At 43.6% G+C, this 25,045-nt stretch overlaps 6 protein-coding genes across 6 annotated transcripts; 1 reads left to right on the forward strand and 5 right to left on the reverse strand.

The window, feature by feature from the left end:
• Positions 1-4,568: 4,568 nt before the first annotated feature.
• Positions 4,569-4,979, reverse strand: LOC118770945 (histone H3). The gene has a single exon (XM_036518735.1). It carries the CDS (start codon positions 4,977-4,979, stop codon positions 4,569-4,571), a length of 411 nt encoding a protein of 136 aa, XP_036374628.1.
• An 849-nt stretch (positions 4,980-5,828) lies between these two features.
• LOC118771186 (histone H2A-like) lies at positions 5,829-6,215 on the reverse strand. The gene has a single exon (XM_036519091.1). It carries the CDS (start codon positions 6,213-6,215, stop codon positions 5,829-5,831), a length of 387 nt encoding a protein of 128 aa, XP_036374984.1.
• A 916-nt stretch (positions 6,216-7,131) lies between these two features.
• Positions 7,132-7,758, reverse strand: LOC118771183 (histone H1-like). Its single transcript, XM_036519087.1, has one exon. It carries the CDS (start codon positions 7,756-7,758, stop codon positions 7,132-7,134), a length of 627 nt encoding a protein of 208 aa, XP_036374980.1.
• A 2,564-nt stretch (positions 7,759-10,322) lies between these two features.
• LOC118771189 (histone H2B) lies at positions 10,323-10,697 on the reverse strand. Its single transcript, XM_036519094.1, has one exon. The coding sequence runs from the start codon at positions 10,695-10,697 to the stop codon at positions 10,323-10,325; it is 375 nt and encodes a 124-aa protein (XP_036374987.1).
• A 1,107-nt stretch (positions 10,698-11,804) lies between these two features.
• LOC118771190 (histone H4) lies at positions 11,805-12,119 on the reverse strand. The gene has a single exon (XM_036519095.1). It carries the CDS (start codon positions 12,114-12,116, stop codon positions 11,805-11,807), a length of 312 nt encoding a protein of 103 aa, XP_036374988.1. The 5' UTR covers positions 12,117-12,119.
• An 11,935-nt stretch (positions 12,120-24,054) lies between these two features.
• LOC118771182 (histone H1-like) lies at positions 24,055-24,684 on the forward strand. The gene has a single exon (XM_036519086.1). It carries the CDS (start codon positions 24,055-24,057, stop codon positions 24,682-24,684), a length of 630 nt encoding a protein of 209 aa, XP_036374979.1.
• Positions 24,685-25,045: the final 361 nt, after the last annotated feature.

Here is a 25,045-nt window from a genome sequence, read left to right on the forward strand (position 1 = left end):
TGGTCAATGTGAGCGATTTAATCGCACCCTGCACAACCTGTTGCGCACTCTGCCCCAGACAAGGAAGCGGGACTGGACGGCTCACCTACCTCAGCTGGTCTTCTCTTACAACACAACCCCTGTTTACCTGCGTAACAATACCATAAGGTAATTCTTATTATATATAACAATACCATAAGGTAATTGTTATTATACAAATTTCTTGATCAGATAATCATACCTTTGATCTCTTTCTTCATTTAAAATTTTGCACCTATATTTAAAAAAAGCCTTTAACCTATTTTTCACAATTTCCCATAGTTCAGCATCTGTTTTCGTGAGTATTCTCAAGTCTTTGATTCTGTTAATTTTTTGCTTTAATTCAGAAACTAAATCCGAATTGTCTAGGCATTGAGTATTTAGTTTCCAATACGTTTTTCTCAATTGTCCCGTAAACCTACATTGTATCGTTACCATTAAATGATCCGATTCGATCATCAAACATGTTTTATAATTTTGCATCTCTAAATTGTCGCTTACATAGATCCTGTCAATTCTTGTTTTTGTTGAAGCGTCAGCCCTCGTGTAATCAATTCCATCTGGATATACAGCTCTGAACGAATCCCTTAGATGTCTGTCGTCACATAAGAGAGAGTTTTCCCTTCTATGGATAACTTAAAGGATTTCTCTGAAATTTTGTCCTTTTCGTCTGTAATTGTGTTAAAATCCCCACATATCAAAGTTGTATATCCTTTATGCAAAACTTGTACAATTTATTAAACAGACTAACTTTTTTTGGCCGGTCGCTTGCAGTATACACATTGATAATTCTAATCTTTTCCCCTTTGAATATACAATCAACTGCTAAGAGTCGGCCAGGGATTACTTCTCGTTTTTTCAGAATTATGACCTCCTGACAATAAAAGAATATCCCTATTCCATCAGCTGTCTTCCCTGACAGATACGACAGATACCCCTTTACACCACATTTGTTGGACCTCCTTTACCGCAACCAGACATCTTGTAAACACCTGTTGCTGTAAAATCTGCCAACAGATATAATGCTTCGCTTTCTTATGTGCACGCATATACGCACACAAACACGACCTGATTGAAGCCTCTGCTCAAAGAAAAGCTGATTCGAGTTAGAGCCCGCCCCCCTCAAGCAGGGCTCCGTCCATTCTAGGAGGCTTTAGCAGCACGTCCAAACTCCGACAAATTCTTTAGCATGGCGATAATCACTGTGACAATCTCCGCACCAGTATCAGTTACGTTTCGAAGTTCTGTTCAAAAGAAAGAAAGGAAAAAAAATCTTTTTATCTGACTGTATTCAGTTTAGCAAATCGAAGGCTTCAAGCTGTTGTACTTTGTTAAAGCTGAACAGATGGTTTGTACTATATGTAGTGCCACTGTCCAGAAATAAATCAAATATCAAACGACTAAACTAAACAATATGAAGTTAACAGAATAAATGTAGCTGGGGGAAGCACTGACTTAAAGCTCATGCTTGGAAATACAATCAGGGTCCCTTTCAAAACAAGGCCATAGACTGATTTTATTACTACTATTTGTGATGCTTCCACTGCTCACAACAGCAAACCTTCTCGCTCCCACACTTGGCACAGGTGAGAGGGCTTCCTCTTAGTAGGGGTTGATGAACCCAAATACCTGCCAGGTATAATGTGAGGTGGGGAAGGGGTGGAGCCACTAACGCACTGGCCATACATCATCTCTCCCCTTGTTGTGTTACAATATCAAACAGCTAAACTCCAATATGAGGTAATTAAAACACAGTGAATTGCTGTGGCAACATGATACAAATCATGCACAACAAGACTATGAGGTAACTGGGAGAAGCAGCCAGTTATTGCTCATACTTCTCCGGGTTGAACTAGTGTACCATTTCATCTATGCTCTGTTTAATGAAATTCAATGAACAAGGAGGCCAGAGATTTTGCTAGTATCATATAAAACCCATTTCCATGGGCTCTATTGCTTAGGTGCCCGCAGATGTTACAAAGAAGTTGAAAGTGTTTTTCTTGTGATTAACCACACAAATATAATACAGAGAGAGAATGAGGACTTAGCATTGAGGACCCACCACCCCAAACAACCTCCACTTCCCACAAGAGACCAGCTGAATGGTATACACAACTCATATTGTTCTGGCTGAGAGATGTGTTTTATATCTGTTCTCTCTGTTTGCTTAAATGTTCTGTATTGACTGTCAGAGCCATAGATGGTACAAGGGGACATCTACTGGTGATAATTGGTATGACACGGTATGTATCTGTAGTTTGTTACCAGAGTACTTCAGTTCCTTTGTGTTCGAAGACGAGTAAATGGCAAAGTTGTTACTTCGATCTTAACATTGGAGCAGATATGTCCGTAAGTTTTAATTTGAAAAATTATGAAAATGCTGCCAACTTAAGGTTATATTATGATAAAGTAGTGTTTTCATGTTGGCGTGATTAGCCCATGTATGCTAGTTAACAGTAAATTTCAGTGCATACGAATAAGGTGAATGTGTGTTGTTAGGAAATGAATTTGACAGTCAGTAATTGTATATTTTATTTGTGTTTATTTTAGATTTACGACGAAGAAAGAAACAAACTGTAAAGACAGAGCTTCAGTAAAGTATAAAAAGAAGTGTGCTGGAACTCTTTCTTCTTGTTCGTTATCTGCTAAGGCGGTTGTTAGGAGAATGCAACTGCTAGGGCAGAATAGCAAAAGGACGTTTACACAGCGGGTGAAGTCAACAGAACAGCTTTGCACTACTCATCTCACCAGCGTGTGAAGATCACTTCGACGACATGACGTCTCTGAAAGAAGACAAGGAAATGCAGCCAACTTTGGAAAGGAAGTCAGAAGCTGGCAGTTTATCAGTTAGGTCTAGCGCATCATCGGCTAGCAGTGCTGCAACCAAAGCAAGGGCCAGAGCAGAAGCACTAAAGGTAAAGATCGCTTATGCAGAGAAGAAAGCTGCCATGTTGAGAGAGAAAGCTCGTATCGAGGAGCAACAGCAGAAAACACTGGCTGAAGCAGCATGCCGCAAACAGAGGTGGAAGCTGAGCTTCATGTATTACAGCTACAGAAGGAGGCAACAGCAGCATTCAGAGAAGCAGAAGTTTTTCAAGCTGCAGCTGATTTGGAGGATGAGCCATGCCGTGATTTTGGGGGTGAGGAGAGAGCTCAATGCACTAGGAGGTACGTGCAGAACACTCCAGTGCAAGACAATCAGCAGCCGTTTCCTGAATCACAGCATATGTTCAGAGAGCCAACTCACCTTCTTCAAGCCATCACTCAACACACTCCTAAAGCCTACCTCCATGCTGCCAATTATCCACAGCAAACCAGAGTGAACTATGTGGGCCAACAGAATAATGCAACACCAGTGAGGCACACCACCAGCCCCCCCTCTCACACAACATCAGAAGGCTACACAGATGCACCACCTCAGTTGCCTGACTTCGTCACCTACTTAATAAGGAGAGAGATGGTTAGTTCAGGACTGACTCAGTTCGATGACCACCCAGAGAGTTATTGGGCGTGGAAAACCTCATTTCAGAGCATTACACATGACCTCAACCTGACAGCTCGAGAGGAACTTGACCTACTCGTCCAATGGCTCCCACACAGGCTAAACGAATCAGGTCAGTCCATGTAACAAGTCCAGCAAAAGCAGTCCAGATAATATGGAAGCGCCTAGAGGACTGTTATGGATGTCCCGAAGTTATCGAGCATGCTCTGCTGAAGAGGCTTGAAGATTTTCCCCGCATTACAAACAAAGATCCTCGTATCTCGACACTGCACGGCGTGTTAACCCCATAGTTGAAAAACTCCCATACAACCTTCAGGAAAAGTGGGCCACACAAGGCTCCAGATACAAAGAAGAATTCAAAGTAGCCTTTCCACCTTTCAGTTTTTTGTGCATCTGCAGTCAAGCAAAAACTAGAAATTTACATTTACATTTATTTATTTATTTAGCACATGCTTTTATCCAAAGCCACTTACAAAAGTGCATACAGCAAGTATAGCGACAGTACAGGGACAGGATGTGTACAGTTCCACAATGAGACTATGTATTCTCTCAGAAACAGTGTTCCTGGTATATATCTTTTTTTTTTTGCTGTTACACCACACCCTTTGATCATGAACAAAGCAAGGGCTGTCAAAATGACACAGTAGCAACACAAGATACATATTTGTGGTGTCTGTAAATATTCACACTCGACAAGCTGTGGTCCATCCTCTGACTATCGTGAGTCCCCATTCATGGAGAATCCCGTGGATACTCAATATGTTCTCAGAGCGACAAAGGCAGGTGAAAGTCTCCAATTGGATAAATAAAATAAAGGTTTGACTGAGCCTGCGCAAGGGCAGCGATAGCCAACCTACTCGCAGTGAGCGCATGCGATGCTTTACATTAGTGAAGGTTAAGAGCAGCGGTCTGGATTCAGTGTCAGCTGTTGTCACACGTTCACATCGTGATGACCGGAATACACATATGGTAAGATTTGCTGTTCTGAAACACTTGTGTGGCTCTTAAAAGAGCCGTTGGATATCCGGTTAGATACAATAGTCGTATTTTAAGCGCGCTCTCCTCGGATGCGGCGGGCCAGCTGAATGTCCTTGGGCATGATGGTCACCCTTTTGGCGTGGATGGCGCACAAGTTGGTGTCCTCAAACAGGCCAACCAGATAGGCCTCGCTGGCTTCCTGCAGAGCCATGACGGCAGAGCTCTGGAAACGCAAGTCGGTCTTGAAGTCCTGGGCAATTTCTCTCACCAGCCGTTGGAAAGGCAGTTTGCGAATCAGCAACTCGGTAGACTTCTGGTAACGGCGGATCTCTCTCAGAGCCACTGTGCCGGGCCTGTAGCGGTGAGGCTTCTTCACACCGCCTGTTGCAGGCGCGCTCTTACGAGCAGCCTTAGTGGCAAGCTGCTTCCTGGGGGCTTTGCCACCAGTGGATTTACGGGCAGTCTGTTTGGTTCTAGCCATCGCAACGAAATACTTACTTCTTTCCTGACAGAAGTAACAACGACTTCCTCAGCACATATTTATAAGGCGTAGCAGGCAAAGGCTGATTGGATGAGCTTATACGGAGCTGTCATTGGTCCGCACTTCAGTTCGTTGTCTGTGGCCATTGGGTCGTTTCTTCATCGTCTCTGCCGCCTAAAATTCAAAAATCTCTCTGTCCCCGCCTTCTTTCCCAATCTCCTCGCAAAGCTTCCTCACGCCCTTTGTTTCAGTTTTGCTGTTCTCCTCCCTGTCACACTCGTTCACAATAGTGATGGGAATAACAGCTCTTTTGGCTCCGTTCCTTCCCGAGAGCCGTTCAATAGAGCAGCTCATCGTTCTTTTAGGGGGCGGGGATCACTAAGTTTATCTGCGAAATAATCATATCGTATAATACTACTCGTATTGCCAGACATGTTATCATTGTGTACTTACAACGTAACCGCCCTTTGAAGGCGAAAAATCAATCACTCGAAGACCAAAAAACCTCGCACCAAAGAGCCGCTCAAAACACTCGGATAGGTCACAATAATTTCACAACCTACCGAGTCATTCGAGTTGCTAGATAATGCCGCTACAGTTCGGCCTCACGAGACAAGATCAACCCAGATTATCATCAAGTACACTTTGTATGACTGTATGCAGTCATACACATTTTGCAGAGTCGCGTGGGGCCGTTGAAATGTATTGTTGATCAATATGTTGCAACTGCCTTAACGTTGACCGCAGGTACACTCGAGTAAAGAGCGGTTTTGCACATTTTAAAGACACCAGTGGGTGGCCCTTAAAAGAGCCTTTGGGTTACTGGGGTAGTGGTGGTCGCTGCAGCAATTACTTGCCCTTGACGGCTTTCTCGGTCTTCTTGGGCAGCAGCACAGCCTGGATGTTAGGCAGAACTCCGCCCTGAGCGATAGTGACACCGCCCAGGAGCTTGTTCAGCTCCTCGTCGTTACGCACTGCAAGCTGCAGGTGACAGGGAATGATACGGGTCTTCTTGTTGTCCCGAGCAGCATTACCAGCCAACTCAAGGATCTCAGCCGTCAGATACTCGAGCACGGCCGCCAAGTAGACCGGGGCACCAGCGCCGACGCGCTCGGCGTAGTTTCCTTTGCGGAGCAGTCTGTGAACGCGACCGACCGGGAACTGGAGCCCAGCCCTGGACGAACGAGTCTTGGCCTTAGCCCTGGCTTTGCCACCGGTTTTACCTCTTCCGCTCATGTTTAAGCTCGCCTTGCTGCGTTTACTCGACAACTGTCAAATGAAATGACGCAACCAATCCTCGCGAGCCTAGTTTATAGCTACAAGAAACGCATTCATTGGATAAGGCTTCGATGGGATTTCATCCAATCAAATCTAAACAGTCCTTTTGCGCGGGCGTTCAACTTTTACAATGTTACTGGTGGAGAAGTCAACGTCACTAAAATGTATCCGTACAACAGCCTCGACACTGAGCCATTCCTCATCCCTCATATGCAACACAGCCGACATGAATAGTTATATAGTTACACTCGCTTATTGAATATACCACACTAATCGTAAACACATACTCTTGATTGAAAGGTGCGATACTTTTTTATTTTTATTCATATTCCTCCTGTACATATTTTTACTTTCTAGTTTTTATCATTACTGTACATACTTTTCTCCTTTTATCTATTCTACTTTCATCTCTGCTACTTTGCACAGTCTATGGAGTTGGATCGGTTGTACATTTCAAGTTGTATAATGTTATAACTGTGCATGTTACAAAGTTCTTAATTATTTTTTCTTGCGTTGTTAGGTGTTTCCTAGTAGTTGCTCGTCTGTACTGTTTATTTCCCAAGTGTTTGTGAATTACTTGTGTACAGTGATAAATCTTATTTCCCACTCGTGGAATCAATACTGATACGATTCAATAATTGCTGCTACTGGGACGCTATGTAGAGCGTGTGCATGTTACTGCGCACGAAGGTCTGAACCCAGCTCATTGCTGTTGCCATCGGCATATGCAGCGTGTAAAGGGAGTCGAGCTGGCTTACAGTCACAACTGCAAACATACAAGCAAGAGAGCTAAGCAGAACGTGTTTGCGCTTTCACGAACTGATTGGGTGGCTCTTAAAAGAGCCTTTGCGGTACGAGAAATGAAGTGAGGTGTTCACTTTTTCTTGGGAGCCGCTTTCTTGGCTTTGGTGGTCTTGGGTTTGGCCACCTTTGGCTTGGCTGCCTTGGCTTTCTTTGGACTCTTGGTCGCCTTCTTGGCTGCAGCCGGCTTCTTGGCTTTCTTGGGGCTCTTCGTGGCCTTCTTGGGTGCAGCGGGCTTTTTCGCCTTCTTCGGCGACTTCTTGGCCGCGGCAGGCTTCTTTGCCGCTGCCTTCTTTGGCTTCTTGGCAGCAGCGGGTTTCTTGGCGGCCGGCTTCTTCGCTTTCGGAGCTACTTTCTTAACGGGCTTCTTTTTCGCAGCCTCGGCTTGCTTTTTGTTGAGCTTGAAAGAGCCAGATGCGCCGGTTCCTTTAGTCTGCAGCAGGGTGCCCTTGGTTACCAGGCTCCTGAGCGCCAGCTTGACACGGGAGTTGTTGTTCTCCACATCGTATCCGCCGGCCGCCAGAGCTTTCTTCAGGGCGGCGAGGGACACTCCGCTCCTCTCTTTGGAGGCGGACACGGCCTTGACGATCAATTCTCCAACGCTGGGGCCCGATTTCCTGGGCTTGCTTGCTGCTTTCTTTTTAGGAGCCTTGGCCGGAGCGGCGGCAGCAGCGGCGGGAGCTGGTGCGATTTCAGCCATGACTCTGTCTTTCGGATTTCTCGGTTCACACGTAAACAGGACGTAACACAGCCTGATTCAGAACTGCTTCCCAACCAGGGAGGTTGGCCGTACTTAAACATCACATGAGAACCGTGTAGACTCAATCCCTTTGGCAATGAATCGGTGCTCCCGACAACCTTGTCCGCTTGTGTTTTCTCGTCGTGAAAATCAGTCAAATAATTAACCTTGCAATTGTACACCGGGTGAAAAAGCACAGACTAACGACGGAAAGCCTTTCCGCTCGCATCACAACCCTTCGTGTTACGCAGTTCTGCTATATTTTAGTGTGACGTGCCCAAAACCTAGTCACTTTGCGGGGACACGGAACCGTTCACATTGTTTTTCGTGCAGATTTTCACACTTAAAACGGCTAAAACATTTGCTGCACGTTGACATCGCGTGTTATCCATTCACGCAAGACCCATGCGCATCTCGAAAAGATTATGTCAGTCGTTTCTTAACCGAATATGAGTTTTAATTCGGACTCCTTTTATGCCAGTTAAAGCACACATCAGACCGTGTTTCCTCTTCGCTGCCCTTGGGTGAGATTTTGATCACTACCGTCATCTGCCTCTCTGTAGTCATGCCCGCGTATGTTATCGGGGGTTCTCACTTTGTGTTGTATGCCCCCCCAAAAAACTATTTTTTTTCTGGTTGCCTTTCAACGTTGCCATTGATGAAAACCAATCGCGCAGGAAGCAGCATGACATTACACTATTTTCATCTAGCAGGCGCTGTTATCCAGAACGGTGTACAGTTTTATTTATTTGTAGGCCTACAGCTGGATATTTACTGAAGTAGCTGTGGGTTAAGTACCTTGCGCAAGGATATAACAGGAGTGCCCCAGTGGGATTCGCATCAGCCACCTTTTGGTTATGATCCTTGCTCCCTACCACAACACCACACTGCCGCGATTACTCTAGTCCCTGACATCCGTCTCCCTACCCATACACTTTCTCTCTTTCTCACTCTGTGTGCGTGGGAGTGAAAGACAATGAGAGAGTGTACTGAAAAAAATACAGGAACTCCATCTGAAGTCATGCATGTATGTGTGCTCATGTGAGAGACAGAGAGGAGGAGATGGAAGAGACAAAGATATCAAGAGAAAATGGCCTCAAGGTCGTTACTCTGCTTTATAGTTTCTTTAAATCATTTATTGAGTCTTCCATTTGTCTCAATGATTTTATAAATGCCAGGTCATAAACTTTACATAAAAGTATAAAATATAGTATAAAAATAGTTTAGTAAAAATAGCCCTTTTTATATTTGTATACTTTTATACTATGTTTCACTTTTTCTAATGGAAGGGTGACTCCAAGAAAGGTCAAAAATTAATTTAGGAGCTTTCCTCTGCTGTTGAACTCAGAAAGCGGTCATTTTTAACCCCTAAGACGACACAATCTTTGAGGCATACTGGGTTGGAACATTCCTTCAATTCAAAAGGACACACCATGCAGGTGACCAGTTGGAATGTATGTACTCAAATGTAAGGTGTCAAAAGGGCATTCAAAACGTTTAAGATCCTGGAAGGTCATGTGTAGGCCTACCTGCAGCTGTGTGCTTGAGGCTATGTCGTTGTCGAAAGGACATGAACACCCTTTCAGAGATATTGAGCGTGATCGACAGAAGACAGAGTCATCAGCTGATCCTGAGCACATAAGTAAACATTGACTGTGGAGATGCGTGCGGCGCTTATGTAGCCGATGTCTTTGCAAAACTGTCGTGGTGATTACGCACACGGCTTAAAGCAACAGCTTCAATGTTTTACTGAGCACCTCGGGGAGCTGTAAAAACATGAATTTTAGCCATAACGCACCCCTCTCTGAGCGTACTGCGAGTCTAACCGGGGCCACAATGTATCTTGCTGTAGTGAAGTGAATAATATGGAAGCAAGCCTTTTGCTCGGGCGCCCAATTTTAACAATGTTACTGGGGGAGAATTGAACGTGTACCAGAGTATATGTGTGCAACAGCCTCCACACTGAGCTATTCATCACTTGTAAGTATAGGCGACATGTATACATATGTATGGTTCTCTCTCTATAGCTCGTCTGTACGGCCTACATTTACATTTATCCAACAGACGCTTTTATCCAAAGCGACGTACAAAAGTGCATACAGTAAGTATAGCGACAGTATGGGGACAGGATGTGTACCACAATGACAGTTCTCAGCTGAGAGCAAGGTCTGTTTGAGGACACAGTACTATCAAGATTTGTACAACTACAGCGTATAGGGCAACTAATACGATACACCTTCAAACAGTAAACAACTAAAGGGGGTGACAAGAAAATTTAAAAAGCACAGCAATTTACGACAGCACTGATGGGGCGGGGGCAACAATTGTGTGCTCGTCAGTCCAGGTAGTCTAAGGAGGTCACTTTGCCTTAACGCAAACTGCTCTCTGCACGTCAAGACGCTTTTAACGCCACATCCATGATCCAAAAGTAGTTAGACGTAGGCAAGGTAAAATGGTTTCTGCCTCTTAACCGAAAAAGTGGGTGGCTCTGAAAAGAGCCTTTGGGTTAGATTTGCCACATCACTTTACTTGGAGCTGGTGTACTTGGTGACGGCCTTGGTGCCCTCGGATACGGCGTGTTTGGCCAGCTCTCCGGGCAACAGCAGGCGCACGGCAGTCTGGATCTCCCTGGAGGTGATCGTGGAGCGCTTGTTGTAGTGAGCCAAACGAGACGACTCACCGGCGATGCGCTCGAAGATATCGTTAACGAATGAATTCATGATACCCATAGCTTTCGAGGAGATGCCCGTGTCAGGATGCACTTGTTTCAGCACCTTGTACACGTAGATAGCATAGCTCTCCTTCCTGGACTTTCTACGCTTCTTACCACCCTTCCCAGCCGTCTTAGTGACGGCTTTCTTCGATCCCTTCTTGGGAGCAGACTTGGCTGGCTCTGGCATGATGCTCGGTGTTCTCAAACAGTAATGAATACACTCGTTCCGCATACTTGGTTTATATAGAGAGGATATGCAAATTTTGTCACGCTGTCAGATCAGACAATAATCCCTGAATCTCATTGGCACATTCTTCCTAATTGAAGGACATTCAAATTCGATTGGCTGACGTCCTTCGGCGGGAATACCACATGTCTGAACGTTAACCTATCTATCTGAACAAAGGACCGCGCGACTCCCACTTTTTCTCTTTTGTATTGTTTTTTAATAGTCTTAACCTTCTTCCGGAAAAAAAAAGTTCATGTAGGTGACATTAGTCAGGAAATACGTTCAAGACATATATGAAAAACCCACAATCAAAAACCTGCGTAACATACATGAATCATACATCAATAAACACAATCTATGAATATTTTATACATGCCAAACTATGATATCCAATAGGCGCTTGAGACTCACTTTTCTTTCAACCACAAATACAACAGAAAACACATTACATACAATTACAACGAAAGCATATTCCGTGGCTTTGATCTGTCGTTCTGAGTTCGTTTACGATTTAATTAACTCATCTGGTACAAAAATTATATCAGCCGTCCTTCAGCGAATTTTCTACAGCCTCATTTTTACAACAATCGAAAATAAAGCATGTTCTTTTTCACTGATCCTCATCAAAAAATAATCCCGCGTTACGGTTCCCTTGTAAAATAGATTTCACCATTTCCCAGGCAGCGACTGACCGATCACATTCCGAAATAAAATGCTCCAAGGTTTCATCAGTCGCCTTGTTTCTAAAAGTAGACCATTTAAAACCAGCCCCTACCAACCATCTTCGTACTAATATCAATAGTGCGGCCTCCTTGGTTTCTTCCGGCATGTTTTTACACATTATGTACTGAATACAATTTTGACTTCAACTAGAGTAGTGCTTGAACGAAAATATATAGTGTAACCAATAATGCATGGGTCAGTTATGCTACAGCTAGTTTCGTGCAGGCGCGACAATGTTAAACGATTGTGTTGACAGTAGAACGTTTAACTCTTTAAACTGGGGAAGTGGGTGGCTCTTAAAAGAGCCTTTGGGGTTTTTTTTTTTTAGCGCAGACATGACATTTAGCCTCCGAAGCCGTACAGTGTGCGACCCTGCCGCTTCAGAGCGTACACCACATCCATGGCAGTGACGGTCTTCCTCTTAGCATGTTCTGTGTAGGTGACTGCATCACGAATGACGTTCTCCAAGAAGACCTTTAGCACACCGCGCGTCTCCTCGTAAATCAGACCAGAGATACGCTTAACACCACCACGGCGAGCCAAGCGACGAATTGCGGGCTTAGTAATTCCCTGGATATTATCACGAAGAACCTTACGGTGACGTTTAGCGCCTCCTTTCCCCAACCCTTTTCCTCCTTTTCCCCGACCAGACATCTCATAAACGCTGCTCGTTACAAAAACTGCAAACAGGTGTAATGATTTGCTTTCTCTGTGCACGCATATGTGCACCCAAACACGACCTGATTGAAGCCTCTGCTCAAATGAAAGCTGATTCGAGTTAGAGCCCGCCAACCCCCCTCAAGCAGGGCTCCGTCCATTCTAAGAGGCTTTAGCAGCACGTCCAAATTTCGACAAATTCTTAGCATGGCGACAATTACCGTGACAATTTCCGCACCACTGACTGAGGACGTAACAGCCCCATCCGACTTGTCCACCATTGATGACCCTGCTACCCAGCCCAAACTCATTTCATTTCCAGTCACCACTATAACAGGCAAAGGAAGAAGTTTTAATGTCCGGTGGTATGAAAAGTTCCCATGGCTAGAGTACAGTACTTCGAGAGACACTGTGTTTTGTAAGCCATGTCGCCATTTCCCCGAAGCAGCCACCGAGTGCCGATTTATAAAAACGGGCTTCAGAGACTGGAAGCATCTCTCCCAGTGTTGTGTTAAACACGAGGCTAGCAGGGCACATGCTACAACGCTGGGCAGGTCTGAAGATTACAAACAAAGCCATCAACCAGGACGGGGAAATATAATTAACCAGCTGCACAAAGATGCTGTCAACAGTTCGTTTGTGAAAACGAAGAGGCACTGAACAAAGGCAGCTTATTGGAATTATTTCAACCGAACTCCAGCTATCACATAGAAATAAAAAGGCGACTGGACGAATTGCCTAGAAACGCGAAACTCACTAGCCCTGATATCCAGAATGGAATACTGGAAATCGCAGCATCATTTAATTAACCGCAAATTAAAAGGGGGTTTGCACGACGAGACAGACACATACTATGCAATTTTGGCAGATGAATGTAAAGACTTACCAAAAAAGAGCTTGTGGCAGTCTGTATCCGATACATACATAAAGGCCTGTTGAAGGAAAGGGCTGTGTGGGTTGTAGAGGCAGGGGACATGAGCGCAAGTGCTATATCAGCAAAGATCCTGGAAGTATTGGAGCCGTTGCAGCTGGATCCAGCTTTGTGCGTCGGATTTGGGTTCGATGTGGCATCGGTTATGTCCGGCAATAAAGGAGGGGTACATGTGATTTTAAAGAAAACCTTTCCTTACTCAGTATATGTGCATTGTAATTCCCACCGCCTTAACCTCGTGCTGTGCACAGCATCAGTGGTGTCCCCTAGCATATCAACATTTTTTGATGTCATTAACAACTTGCATAGTTTCATGACGGGGTCACATAGGCATGCTAGATTAATGGAAATCCAGCAACAGCTGCGGCCAGGGAAAACCACTTTAGAGCTAGAGAGGTCCTGTGATGTCCAATGGAGCTCGTGGTCAAGTGCAGTGAGTAAAATGCTGATACTTTTGGGTACTATATTGGAGACTCTTGCTGAAATTTCTGAAAGCTCAGGCCAGACAAAATGTGAGGCCGACTCACTACTGCAACAAATGCAAACGAAAAAATTTCTCTTTCTACTTGTAACGTTCAACAAGTTGTTTGAAACGAGTGACTATGTTACTAAGGGCTTGCAGTCTGCCACTATATCAGTAACAGATTGCATTGATCTAATCGAAGGGCTTAAGGAGAGATACACTACATTTAGGAATGAAGAAAATTACCTTGATAAAGTAATGGCACTGACGGATGATTTGATGAAAAGGCATGACACTGTGAATTGGGACGTCACTGGGGCCCGAAAGAGGAAGTTGACAGCTAAGTTGGGCGATACGCTGATCGAGTCTACCCTGGGCAAAGCATCGCCTGTCAAGGACAACTCTGCCCTGAAACAATTGTGGAATGATATACTAGACAAGCAGATCATGGAACTGAACACCCTTTTTAAGGCTGCCACGTACGGGTTAATGAGAGCTGCCGCTCCTCGGTCGAACACCTTAAGCGAAAAGACTTTATTACAGCCTGCCGGTGCACACTTTAACATCGCTGTTGAGGATTCTGAACATGAGGTGTTTGTTCAGCAGCTGGAGAGAAAAGTAGCAAATGGCAGGGCATTTCCATCACTTGTGGAGGTGCTCGATGCATGCCCACGCGATATCTTTCCAAGAATGAACCGTCTCCTACAGGCCCTCAATACCCATAACAAGCTGTACTGTCAAACGATTGTTTTCAACTGTAAATTGGATAAAAACTGGTATCGGAGCAGCAATGTTGACACATAGACTGAACTCTTTGTCCCTGCTCTCCTTTGAAAGAGAATTGGCTGAATCGTTAGACTATAACAAAATCATTGCCGTGTTCAACTCTTCTCCTGTTATAATCATCAAAAGTAAGCCAATCTACATTTTCCTACTATTTAGTTGCCTAGTCACTGTTGTTTATTTCATGTGGTTTATGTGTCCGCTGAGCCAGACTATGACCAAGCATTGTTTTTACATACTGTCCACTACTGTACTATCCACTACTGTCCTGCTGATTTTATGATGGTATTGCGTCTGTCAGATGCGCGTGTGTGTGTGGTATGGCCGCCGTGCCAATGCTGCTATCGTTATGTTCTTAACACTGCTTATGATGACATACAGGCTTTTGCTCTGATTAAACGGTGGTGTATTCAAGCCGGTGTAGTTGTGTTGGCCTATTTTGATAACATGCGTTTTAGGCTAGGCCCACTTGATTTTTTCTGGGCCCACCTACATCGTGGATCCTGGCTACGCTAGTGCGCACCAGTATCAGTTACGTTTCGAGATACCGTTCAAAAGAAAGAAAGCAAGAAAGAAAAAAATATCCCTTTAAAACGGACTGTATTCTGTTTGGCAAATCCAAGGTTTCAAGTGATACAAACTGTCGTACTTTGTTAAAGCTGAACGGATGGTTCGTACTGTACCATCCACTGGGCATAATGTGAGGTGGGGAAGGGGTGGAGGCACTAAAGCACTGGCCATACATCACCTCTCCCCTTGTTGTGTCACAATATCAAACAGCTAAACTCCAATATGAGGTAATTAAAACACAGTAAATTGCTGTGGCAACATGATACAAATCATGCACAACAAGACTATGAGGTAACTGGGAGAAGCAGCCAGTTATTGCTCATACTTCTCCGGGTTGGACTAGTGTACCATTTCATTTATGCACTGTTTTCCTTAATGAAATTCAATTGACAAGGAGGCCAGAGATTTTGCTAGTATCATATAAAACCCATTTCCATGGGCTCTACAGCTTCGGTGCCCGCAGATGTTACAAAGACATTGAAAGTGTTTTTCTTGTGATTAACATACATACTCTTTTATTTTATCCACACAAATACTATACAGAGAGATAATGAGGACTTAGTATTGAAGACCCACCACCCCAAATAACCCGCCCTTCCCACAACAGACTAGCTTGAATGTTATACACAATTCATATTGATGGAAGAAATTAAGAACACAGCTATTGAGATACTAAAAGTTAACAAAGATATGGAATGTCTTATTTTGACACCGTATCATGGGCCTTATTCCCTGTTTTGATTGCTGTAAAAGAAGCATGGGTCACTTGCAGTACAGAGTTCCAAAGTAACATCAAGACAATTAAAAATCTTTTCAAAGTAAGGTGTTGTTTCTGCAATGCCCTGCATCTGGTGGAATTCAGTTTACAGAAAGCATAGCCCAGCGCAAGGGTTTGGGATATGTTTTGTGATGAACTGTGGCAGGCGTCATTTACTATCAATGGCTCTAATAAATTGCAAATGTAGATGAAACTTTGTCTGAGGAACGTATACTGAGTTACATACACTGCAGTTGATCTCAGTAGACAAGTAGATTGATCCCTGAACACACTTTCAGTGCGCAAATCTTTTCAAACTATTAAGACTATGTCCACGGGATTCTCCATGAATGTGGACGCATGATTGTCAGAGGATGGACTGCAGCTTGATCAGTGTGAGTATTTACAGAAACCACAAATATGTATCTTATGCGTTGCTACTGTGTGACTGTGACAGTCCTTGGTTTGTTCATGATCAAAGGGGGGCGACAGCTGCACATGAAGGACACTGAAATCGAAGGATTGGGATACCACATTAATTTGGGATTCTGAGTTAGGTTAGTCAGTAAATATCCAGCTGTATAAATGGATAATATTGTAAAGAACCTATGTAAGTCGCTCTGGGTAAGAGCGTCTACTAAAAAATGTGATGTAAAGGTTCTTCAAAACCGACAGGTTAGACATGAAATAACTCATAACAAACAGGAAAAAGAAATTAGTATGGAACATACAATGCAGAGAGTACTCTTGTCATGAGGACAAAACACAGGAAAGGACCAGGCAAGCACCCGAGAGAAGAGTCGTCCTCCTCTGTGCCTACTTCCACCTGCTTATATAAAAACAAATAAAGGTCTTGGAATACCAGGCAGCTATGACTGTACCAGAAAGCACCTTAATGAATCTGGATTTGTTGCCTTGGCAGCCTACCCGTCTATAGTTCAAGCTCCCTTCTGAAATGGGATTTTCAAAAAAGGGAGCCAATTGTTTTTCAAATTAGGTAACTCAGTAACTCAGTTATCCCACTTTCTGAAACACCCCCTAATATAAAAAAGAAATCATGATACTCATGCACACAAATTGCCAAATTTGAAACTGAAAGAGCTTGAGTTTGGGAAGGTTTGAATACATTGGTAAATCCAAGGTCCTGAAAAAAATACATTCATACAATGAATAAAAACATAAAAGAAAATGTGTTGGTGAAGCAGTGTAGTTAAGGTTCAGGTTACTTTATTTGCACCCAGAGGTAGATTTGGTTTGCAGTAAAGTGTCCTAATTCATGTACACACATGTAGTAACATACAGACACTTGTCATACATCATTCATCTTCACACTTGCTACAGGCAACAAAGACCATAATACATTAACATAAAACATAGAACATACCATAAAGGTTCTCAGGGGTCCAGTCTTCTAAGACATTTAAGAGTGTACTAAAAGACAATGGAACAATCAATAAAAGAGTTCAGTCAGTAAAAATAAAATAAATAAAATAAAACTGAAAAAAATTATTAATTATACTATGAACAGTTATACTATGACTTATTCGTCTGTGTAATGGCTGCTGGAACAGAACTGTTTTTGTATCGTTTTGTTCTACAACTTGGAACTAAAAACCTGCGACCAGAAGGAAGGAGCTGAATTTCTGTGTGTAAGGGGTGGGAGGCATCACTTAAAAATGAGTTTATTCGCTTTAGTTGCCTGATATTCAGGGCCTCCAAATTAGCTAGTGACTCACCGATCAACCTGCTAGACCGCTTAACTATTTGATTGAGTGAGTTTCTGTTGTTTACAGACAGGTTTCCAAACCATGACACCAGAGAAGAAGTTAAAACTGATTCAATAAAAGCATGGTAAAATAAGGTCATCATGGATTTGTCAATATGTAAATGATTCAATTTTCTCAGACAGAATAGGCGCTGGTGTCCCTTCTTACACACTGCTTCACAATTCACTTCAAAGGTCAGTTTAGAGTCAATAATTGTGCCCAGATATTTATAGGATTGCACACATTCAACAGTCTGACCTTTAATGGATGTGATCTCCTGTGTGTGGGCATTTTTCCTAAAATCAATGATCATGTCTTTTGTTTTAGATACATTCAACTGAAGGTAAGACTCCTCACACCACTTGACAAAGTCACCGCGGACTGGACCATGGCCAGTTTCATTGTCATGAAGCTGACTGACAGTGACTGAGTCATCTGCGTACTTAATGATGGTCCTATTCCCCCACCTGCTCTGACACATATTTGTGTAGAGGATGTATAGTAGCGGTGAGAGCACACAGCCTTGTGGGGAGCCAGTTGAGGAGCAAACTTGGTCAGATAGGCATCCATTTACCCTCACTCTTTGTGTCCGGTTGTTTAAACAGTTAAGAATCCATCCCAACAAATTATTGCTGAGGTCAAACTGTTCCAGCAGCCTACTGGTTAAAATATGAGGTTGAATCATAAAATCATTGAAAATTGAAAATTGATTGCTTTTGCACTTGCAGCAGTTTGCACTTTTTACTTGTCCTTTGTCTTTTTGTGTATTTTTTAATGCTTATGTAATTTTTGATTTGTCTGAAACTTGGTGTGCTGCTTTTCTTGGCCAGGTCTCTCTTGTAAAAGAGATTTTAATCTCAAACCTGGTGAAATAAAGGTTAAATAAAAAAAAAAATCATGTTAAAAGCAGAGGAAAACTCAACAAATAAAAGTCTGGCATGGGAACCATTTTTTCCAAATGTTTAAAAAGTAAGTTAAGCAAAGTGACTTTGGCATCCTCTACTCCCCTGTGAGGCCTATAAGCAAACTGCATAGGGTCAAGTGCACGCCCAGTTCTTCTTAGGATTTCAGACCTCACAAATTTTTCAACTGTTTTCATCACGATTGATGTGAGGGCTACAGGTCTAAAATCATTAAGGGTTTTGGGGGAGTTGGATTTGGGAACAGGGACTATCACAGCATCCTTCCAGACCTTAGGTACATGTTGTGCCTGTAGAGACTTATTAAAAATGTTTTTATTTAATGTTTCTATTAAAAATTCTTTTGCACAGGTTTTAAGTGTGCGCCCACAGATATTATCTGGTCCATTGCTCTTACTGAGAGGAAGGCCTTATGCACATCCTTTTGTTTTATGTTAAAGTGTTGTTTATCTGTGAGCTTACTATTCAGTTCCTGAATTTTCTTAGTAAAATCAAAAGTATCAAATCGATTATAAAAATGGTTAAGAGCATTAGCAAACTCAAAATCAGAGTTATAGCCATCCAGGGTGACCAGACTGCTGCTCTTTGGATTATGGAGGCCTGTTATGGTTTTCATGCTATCCCAGACTGAACCAAGGTTGTTAGTGGCCAGCTTGTTCTCCAGTTCAGGCTTATAATTTTGTTTAGCCTGAAGGATTTGTATTTTTAGCTCCTTATTAGCTAATTGCAGCTCAGAGGTGGCTCCCTGTTTAAAACACAGTTTCTTTTTTCTGTATGCTAGATTTAACAGCTTTGGTCACCCACAGTTTGCTATTAGGATAGATTTTTACTCGTCTGCATGGAATAATCATGGCCCTACAAAAGCCACATAGGAGCATGTCACATCAACAAACGTGTCAAAATCATTACCACAGGACTGTATAAACATCTCCCAATCTGTGCAATCATAGCATTCCTGAAGACAAAGCACAGATTCTTCAGTCCATTCCATAATGTCCTTTGTCTGTGCTTTCTGTCTCTTTAAAATAGTTTTATATATGGGTATTAAATGTACAGTTATGATCCGCTGAGCCAAGTGGAGGTAGTGGCAGTGATTTATAGGCGTCCTTTACAGATCCATAACAAAGGTCCAGAGTCTTATCCCGCCTGGTTGGGCAGGACACATATTGGTAAAAGTTTGTCTTGTTAAGAGAGACATGATTAAAATCACCCAGTACAAAGTTTAGTGCATCAGACGAGAGCGACTGCAATTTCTGCACTACATTGAAAATAGTGCTACAAGCAGACACGGCATTTGCTTTCGAGTGAATGTACACTGTAGTTATGAAAAGTTGTGGAAACTCACGGGGAAGGTAAAAAGGTCGTAACGATACTGATAAAAGTTCAACATCTGGTGTGCAAATACGTTCTCTAACAGTCACAGAGGTGCAGTATCGTTTGTTAACATATAAGCATACCCCACCGCCTCGAGATTTCTGTGTTACCTCAGCCTGTCGATCAAGCCGAAGCGGCGCTCCAAAATGGGAAAAATGTTCAATGGGAAATGGGAAAAAAAAACCCATTGACGCGCTAGCGCTATTAGCGTCTTTTAATTCAAGCGACTTTCACCAACAACAGGTTGCAAATCATCTAAAAACATGAAAGGCAAGTGCATATACATATACTATATGGTACTTACAGACGTATGTTCTGTATGGACAAAAAAAAGATGTTAACACTGACAGCAACTGATAAGCAACTGATTTTCGAACTGTATGAAATAGAACCAAACTACGGCAAGCCAGGAGGGACAAAACTCAAAGCTCACTACCTCTGCCTTAGGGGCAGCACAAGTGAAGAGAGCTGGAAACAGGAGCAGGGTAAATATTGGAAGGTGGAGGACAAGGCAGCAATGCAGAAATTCTTGCTATGGACATTTGTCTTTTAGCGGATGAGTTATGGTTGGGGCAGAGAATATTATCAGTGTGGAGTGATTGTATAATATTATTAGTGTGGAACAACAAGAGCACATCTGCATATAGCATACCAAGTTGGCTGGCTCATGCTGGGCCAACAACATGCTGCGCTATTTCAATCAAATTCTGCTTTTAAATTACAGATAGGTTTTACGATTGCTGTTCTATGGAAGGCACAATCAAAATGGTGGAGTGGTGTAGTCAGCATGACAAGTGGCAGAAAGATACAAACCATACATAGAAGCGGTAGAAATTATCCAGCATTCACCAGGGCCCCCCTCCTCTTCTCTATATGGTCTGTTCTGTCCGAGGGAAAACACTGAAACAAACTTGGCCTCGATCTTTACACAGTGTGTGCAGGATCGCTTGTCCTGGAACACTTTTCTACTGTGTCAAAGTCCACTGAAGTTACAGCACTATAATCACTCACCACCACACAGAAAATATTATGGAGGTGGTTGGGATGTCTGTAATGTTCTTAACAGAGCAATATTGCACAAAATGAGTGACTGTAATGTGTGTCTGAACAATCAGATGATATTAGCGATCAAATCATCATTGTTATTTTCTTGCGGTCTTTAATAGTAAAGTTGACTGATTTTTACTTTTGGTCATAAAGAGGATATATCACTCATCTCCGAAGCAGCTGTTAGTGTAGATTTTACAATTTACAATTTGGCATTTCGCAGACGCTTTTAAGCCAAAGCGAATATACAATTAGTGCATCAAACAGGTTTAGCTAACTTCCTCCTAGGCAAAAGATCACAGTAGGAATGCAAATTAATTATTTTCAGTACCATGCTCCTGTATGTTACGGGTATGCCACATGACGTCAGGTAAAGGGTGCACTGAAGTAGGGGTTATGGGTCACGTGACGTCGGGGTCACGGATGCACGAAGGTGTGCACCTCAGGTATTTTAAATGTCTATGGCGGCGAGCACAGTCGTCGGGGAATCAGAGGGAGTGGTTTTGTTTTGTTGTTTTGGGTAGGACGGTGGAACCGGTCCGACGGTCAAATGCACACTGGCCGGTGCTCACTGTTTTATTTCGTTCTTTTGCGCACCGATCTCCAGAACTCTTTTCTACTCCACATTACCTTCTTCCCTCTCTCAAACCACTCTTTCTGAAATTCCTGTGCACTGCTATCTCTTCATCTACATTTCCTCTGACCCATATCAATACTACCTAACCAGTTAAGCTTCGAAGCACTTCGCCGCTGCAGCGTCTGCCCGGCTGGACCAAACGCTGAAGAGTGAGTTGCCGGGTTGTTGTGTTTTTATGTGCGGAGTATTTATCCTGCTAACTTCCCTGTGACTGCCTGTAGTCACCTTTGGCAGGAGTCTGGCCGTAACATGTATATCCTGTAACAATAAAACAGAAATCTGCAGACAAAACCTGCAATATAAAGAGACAGGGTCAGTACAGAAGGTGTTTTTTTTTTTTTTTTAAACAAACCTACCAGAAAGATTACACAATAGGGGACAGGTGGATTCTGAAAAGGTTGGATTTTCAGGCTCCTGTGGAAGATGGCGAGTGATTCCGCAGTTCTGATTGGGTGAGGAAGGTCATTCCACCATTGCGGAATGAGGGCAGAAAAAAATACTTGGCCGAGTGGAACAACTGCCAGGTTTCCGAAGTGAGAGGACTGCCAGCTGCCCAGAGGAGGTTGAGCGGAGAGATCTAGTTGGAGTGTATGGAGTGATCAGAGACTGAAGGTAGGACAGGGCAGAGCCTCTTGTGGCCTGGTAAGCCAGTATCAGTGGCTTAAACTGGATGCGGGCTGCTATCGGAAGCCAGTGAAGTGCTGGTACTGGTGAAGTACTAATACCACTTTGAACTATCAAAACTTGCCACAGCGTGTCTTGAAACAGTAGTCATATCACAAATGATTGCTTTAGGAGGACTGAGCCTTGTTTGTGGCCCCTGAATGATTAGTGAACATAGTACTTATGGATATAAGTAATACTATAGTTGTAGAGGTAGAACTGTACTAGTACTATAGTAGCAGTGCTTGTAGTACTTTCAGCTGTGGGAGGGGACTAGATGGGTGGGGGGCATTGTGTTTTACTTTTCCTTGTATTAGTATAAGGAATACAATACGATTCACACTTCAACTACTATATTAATACAACAATAATTGGAAAAACTATCCAATCTGGCTACATATCCCTTATTCACTTGTGCGAGTGAGATTTATATTCAGATTTGCGACATGCACACAACATCGTTTCCATCCTTTAGGTCCGAGAAACTCAGCTGTAGATACAGGGGCTTCGGCTCATAAATATCGAAACGTTTTGAATGCCCTTTTTGACACCTTCCATTTGAATATATACATTCCAACTGGTCACCTGCAGGGTGTGTGAAGCACAAGCTATGTCTTGATGTCCTATTGAATTGAAGGCATGTTCCAACCCAGTATGCCTCAAGAATTGTGTTGTCTTAGGGGTCAAAAATGAGCCCTTTCTGAGTTCAACAGCAGACAAAACCTCCTAAATTAATTTTTGACCTTTCTTGGAGTGACCCTTCCATTAGAAAAAGTGAAACATAGCCCTTTTTATACTTTTATAAAAGTATATGACCCAGCATTTATAAAATCATTGAGACAAATGGAAGACTCACTAAATGATTTAAAGGAACTATAAAGCAGAGTAACGACCCTGAGGCCATTTTCTCTTGATATCTTTGTCTCTTCCATCTCCTCCTCTCTGTCTCTCACATGAGCACACATACATGCATGACTTCAGATGGAGTTCCAGTATTTTTTTCAGTACACTCTCTCATTGTCTTTCACTCCCACGCACACGGAGTGAGAAAGAGAGAAAGTGTATGGGTAGAGAGACGGATGTCAGGGACTAGAGTAATCGCAGCAGTGTGGTGTTGTGGTAGGGAGCAAGGATCATAACCAAAAGGTGGCTGATGCGAATCCCGCCGGGGCACTCCTGTTGTACCCTTGCACAAGCTACTTAACCCACAGCTACGTCAGTAAATATCCAGCTGTAGGCCTACAAATAAAACTGTACACCGTTCTGGATAAGAGCGCCTGCTAGATGAAAATAGTGTAATGTCATGCTGCTTCCTGCGCGACCTGGTTTTCATCAATGGCAACGTTGACAGGCAACCAGGAAAAATAGTTTGTGTTGTATGCCCAAAAAAGTGAGAACCCCCGATAACATACGCGGACACGACTACAGAGAGGCAGATGACGGTAGTGATCAAAATCTCACCCAGGGGCAGCGAAGAGGAAACACGGTCTAATGTGTGCTTTAACTGGCACAAAAGGCGTCCGAATTAAAACCCACGTTCGGTTAAGAAACGACTGGCATCGTCTTTTCGACATGCACATGGGTCTTGCGTGAATGGATAACACGCGATGTCAACGCGTAGGAAATGTTTTATCCGTTTTAAGTGTGAAAATCTGCACGAAAAGCAACGCGAACGGTTCCGTCTCCCCGCAAAGCGACTAGGTTTTGGGCACGTCGCGCTAAAATATAGCAGAACTCCGTAACACGAAGGGTTGTGATGCGAGGGGAAAGGCTTTCCGTCATTATTCTGTGCTTTTTCACCTGGTGTACAATTGCAAGGTTGATTATTTGACTGATTTTCACGACGAGAAAACACAAGCGGACAAGTTTGTCGGGAGCACCGAATCATTGCCGAAGGGGTTGAGTCTAGACGGTTCTCATGTGATGTTTAAGTAAGGCCAACCCCCGCCCGGTTGGGAAGCAGTTCTGAATCAGACTGAGCTAAATCTTGTGTACGTGTTAACAGAAATCTGAACGAGAGAATCATGGCTGAAGTCGCACCAGCTCCCGCCGCCCCGGCCAAGGCTCCTAAAAAGAAAGCAGCAAGCAAGCCAAGGAAATCGGGCCCTAGCGTTGGAGAATTGATCGTCAAGGCCGTGTCCGCCTCCAAAGAGAGGAGCGGAGTGTCCCTCGCTGCCCTGAAGAAAGCTCTGGCGGCCGGCGGATACGATGTGGAGAACAACAACTCCCGCGTCAAGCTGGCGCTCAAGAGCCTGGTAATCAAAGGCACCCTGCTGCAGACTAAAGGAACCGGCGCATCTGGCTCTTTCAAGCTCAACAAAAAGCAAGCTGAGGCTGCGAAAAAGAAGCCCGCTAAGAAAGTAGCTCCGAAAGCAAAGAAGCCGGCCGCCAAGAAACCCGCTGCTGCCAAGAAGCCAAAGAAGGCAGCGGCAAAGAAGCCTGCCGCCTCAAAGAAGCCCGCCGCGGCCAAGAAGTCGCCGAAGAAGGCGAAAAAGCCCGCTGCACCCAAGGCCACGAAGAGCCCCAAGAAAGCCAAGAAGCCGGCTGCAGCCAAGAAAGCAACCAAGAGTCCCAAGAAAGCCAAGGCTGCCAAGCCCAAGGTGGCCAAACCCAAGACCGCCAAAGCCAAGAAAGCGGCTCCCAAGAAAAAGTGATCACTTGAAAGCTCATTTCGAGCACCGCAAAGGCTCTTTTAAGAGCCACCTAAACACTTCGTGAAAGCGCAAACACGTTTTCCTTAGCTCTATTTACTTTGCTTGTAATTGCGACTGTGCTGTATAGGCAGTTCGATTTCTGTGAATACACGTGCAGCTCCCTTAAAGACACTTTAGCTGCATATGCAGATGTCAAATAGAAATGAGCTCGGTCTTGTTCAAACCTTCGTACGCAGTAACATGCTCACGCTCTACCTAGCGTCCCAGTAGCAGCAAGTATTGAATCGTGTTAATTACTAGCAGTATGGATTCCACGAGTGGGAAATAAGATTTATCACTGTACACCACAAGTAATTCACAA

Source organism: Megalops cyprinoides, chromosome 24 (genome assembly GCF_013368585.1).
Source record: "Megalops cyprinoides isolate fMegCyp1 chromosome 24, fMegCyp1.pri, whole genome shotgun sequence".
In the NCBI taxonomy this organism is placed as follows: Eukaryota; Metazoa; Chordata; class Actinopteri; order Elopiformes; family Megalopidae; genus Megalops; species Megalops cyprinoides.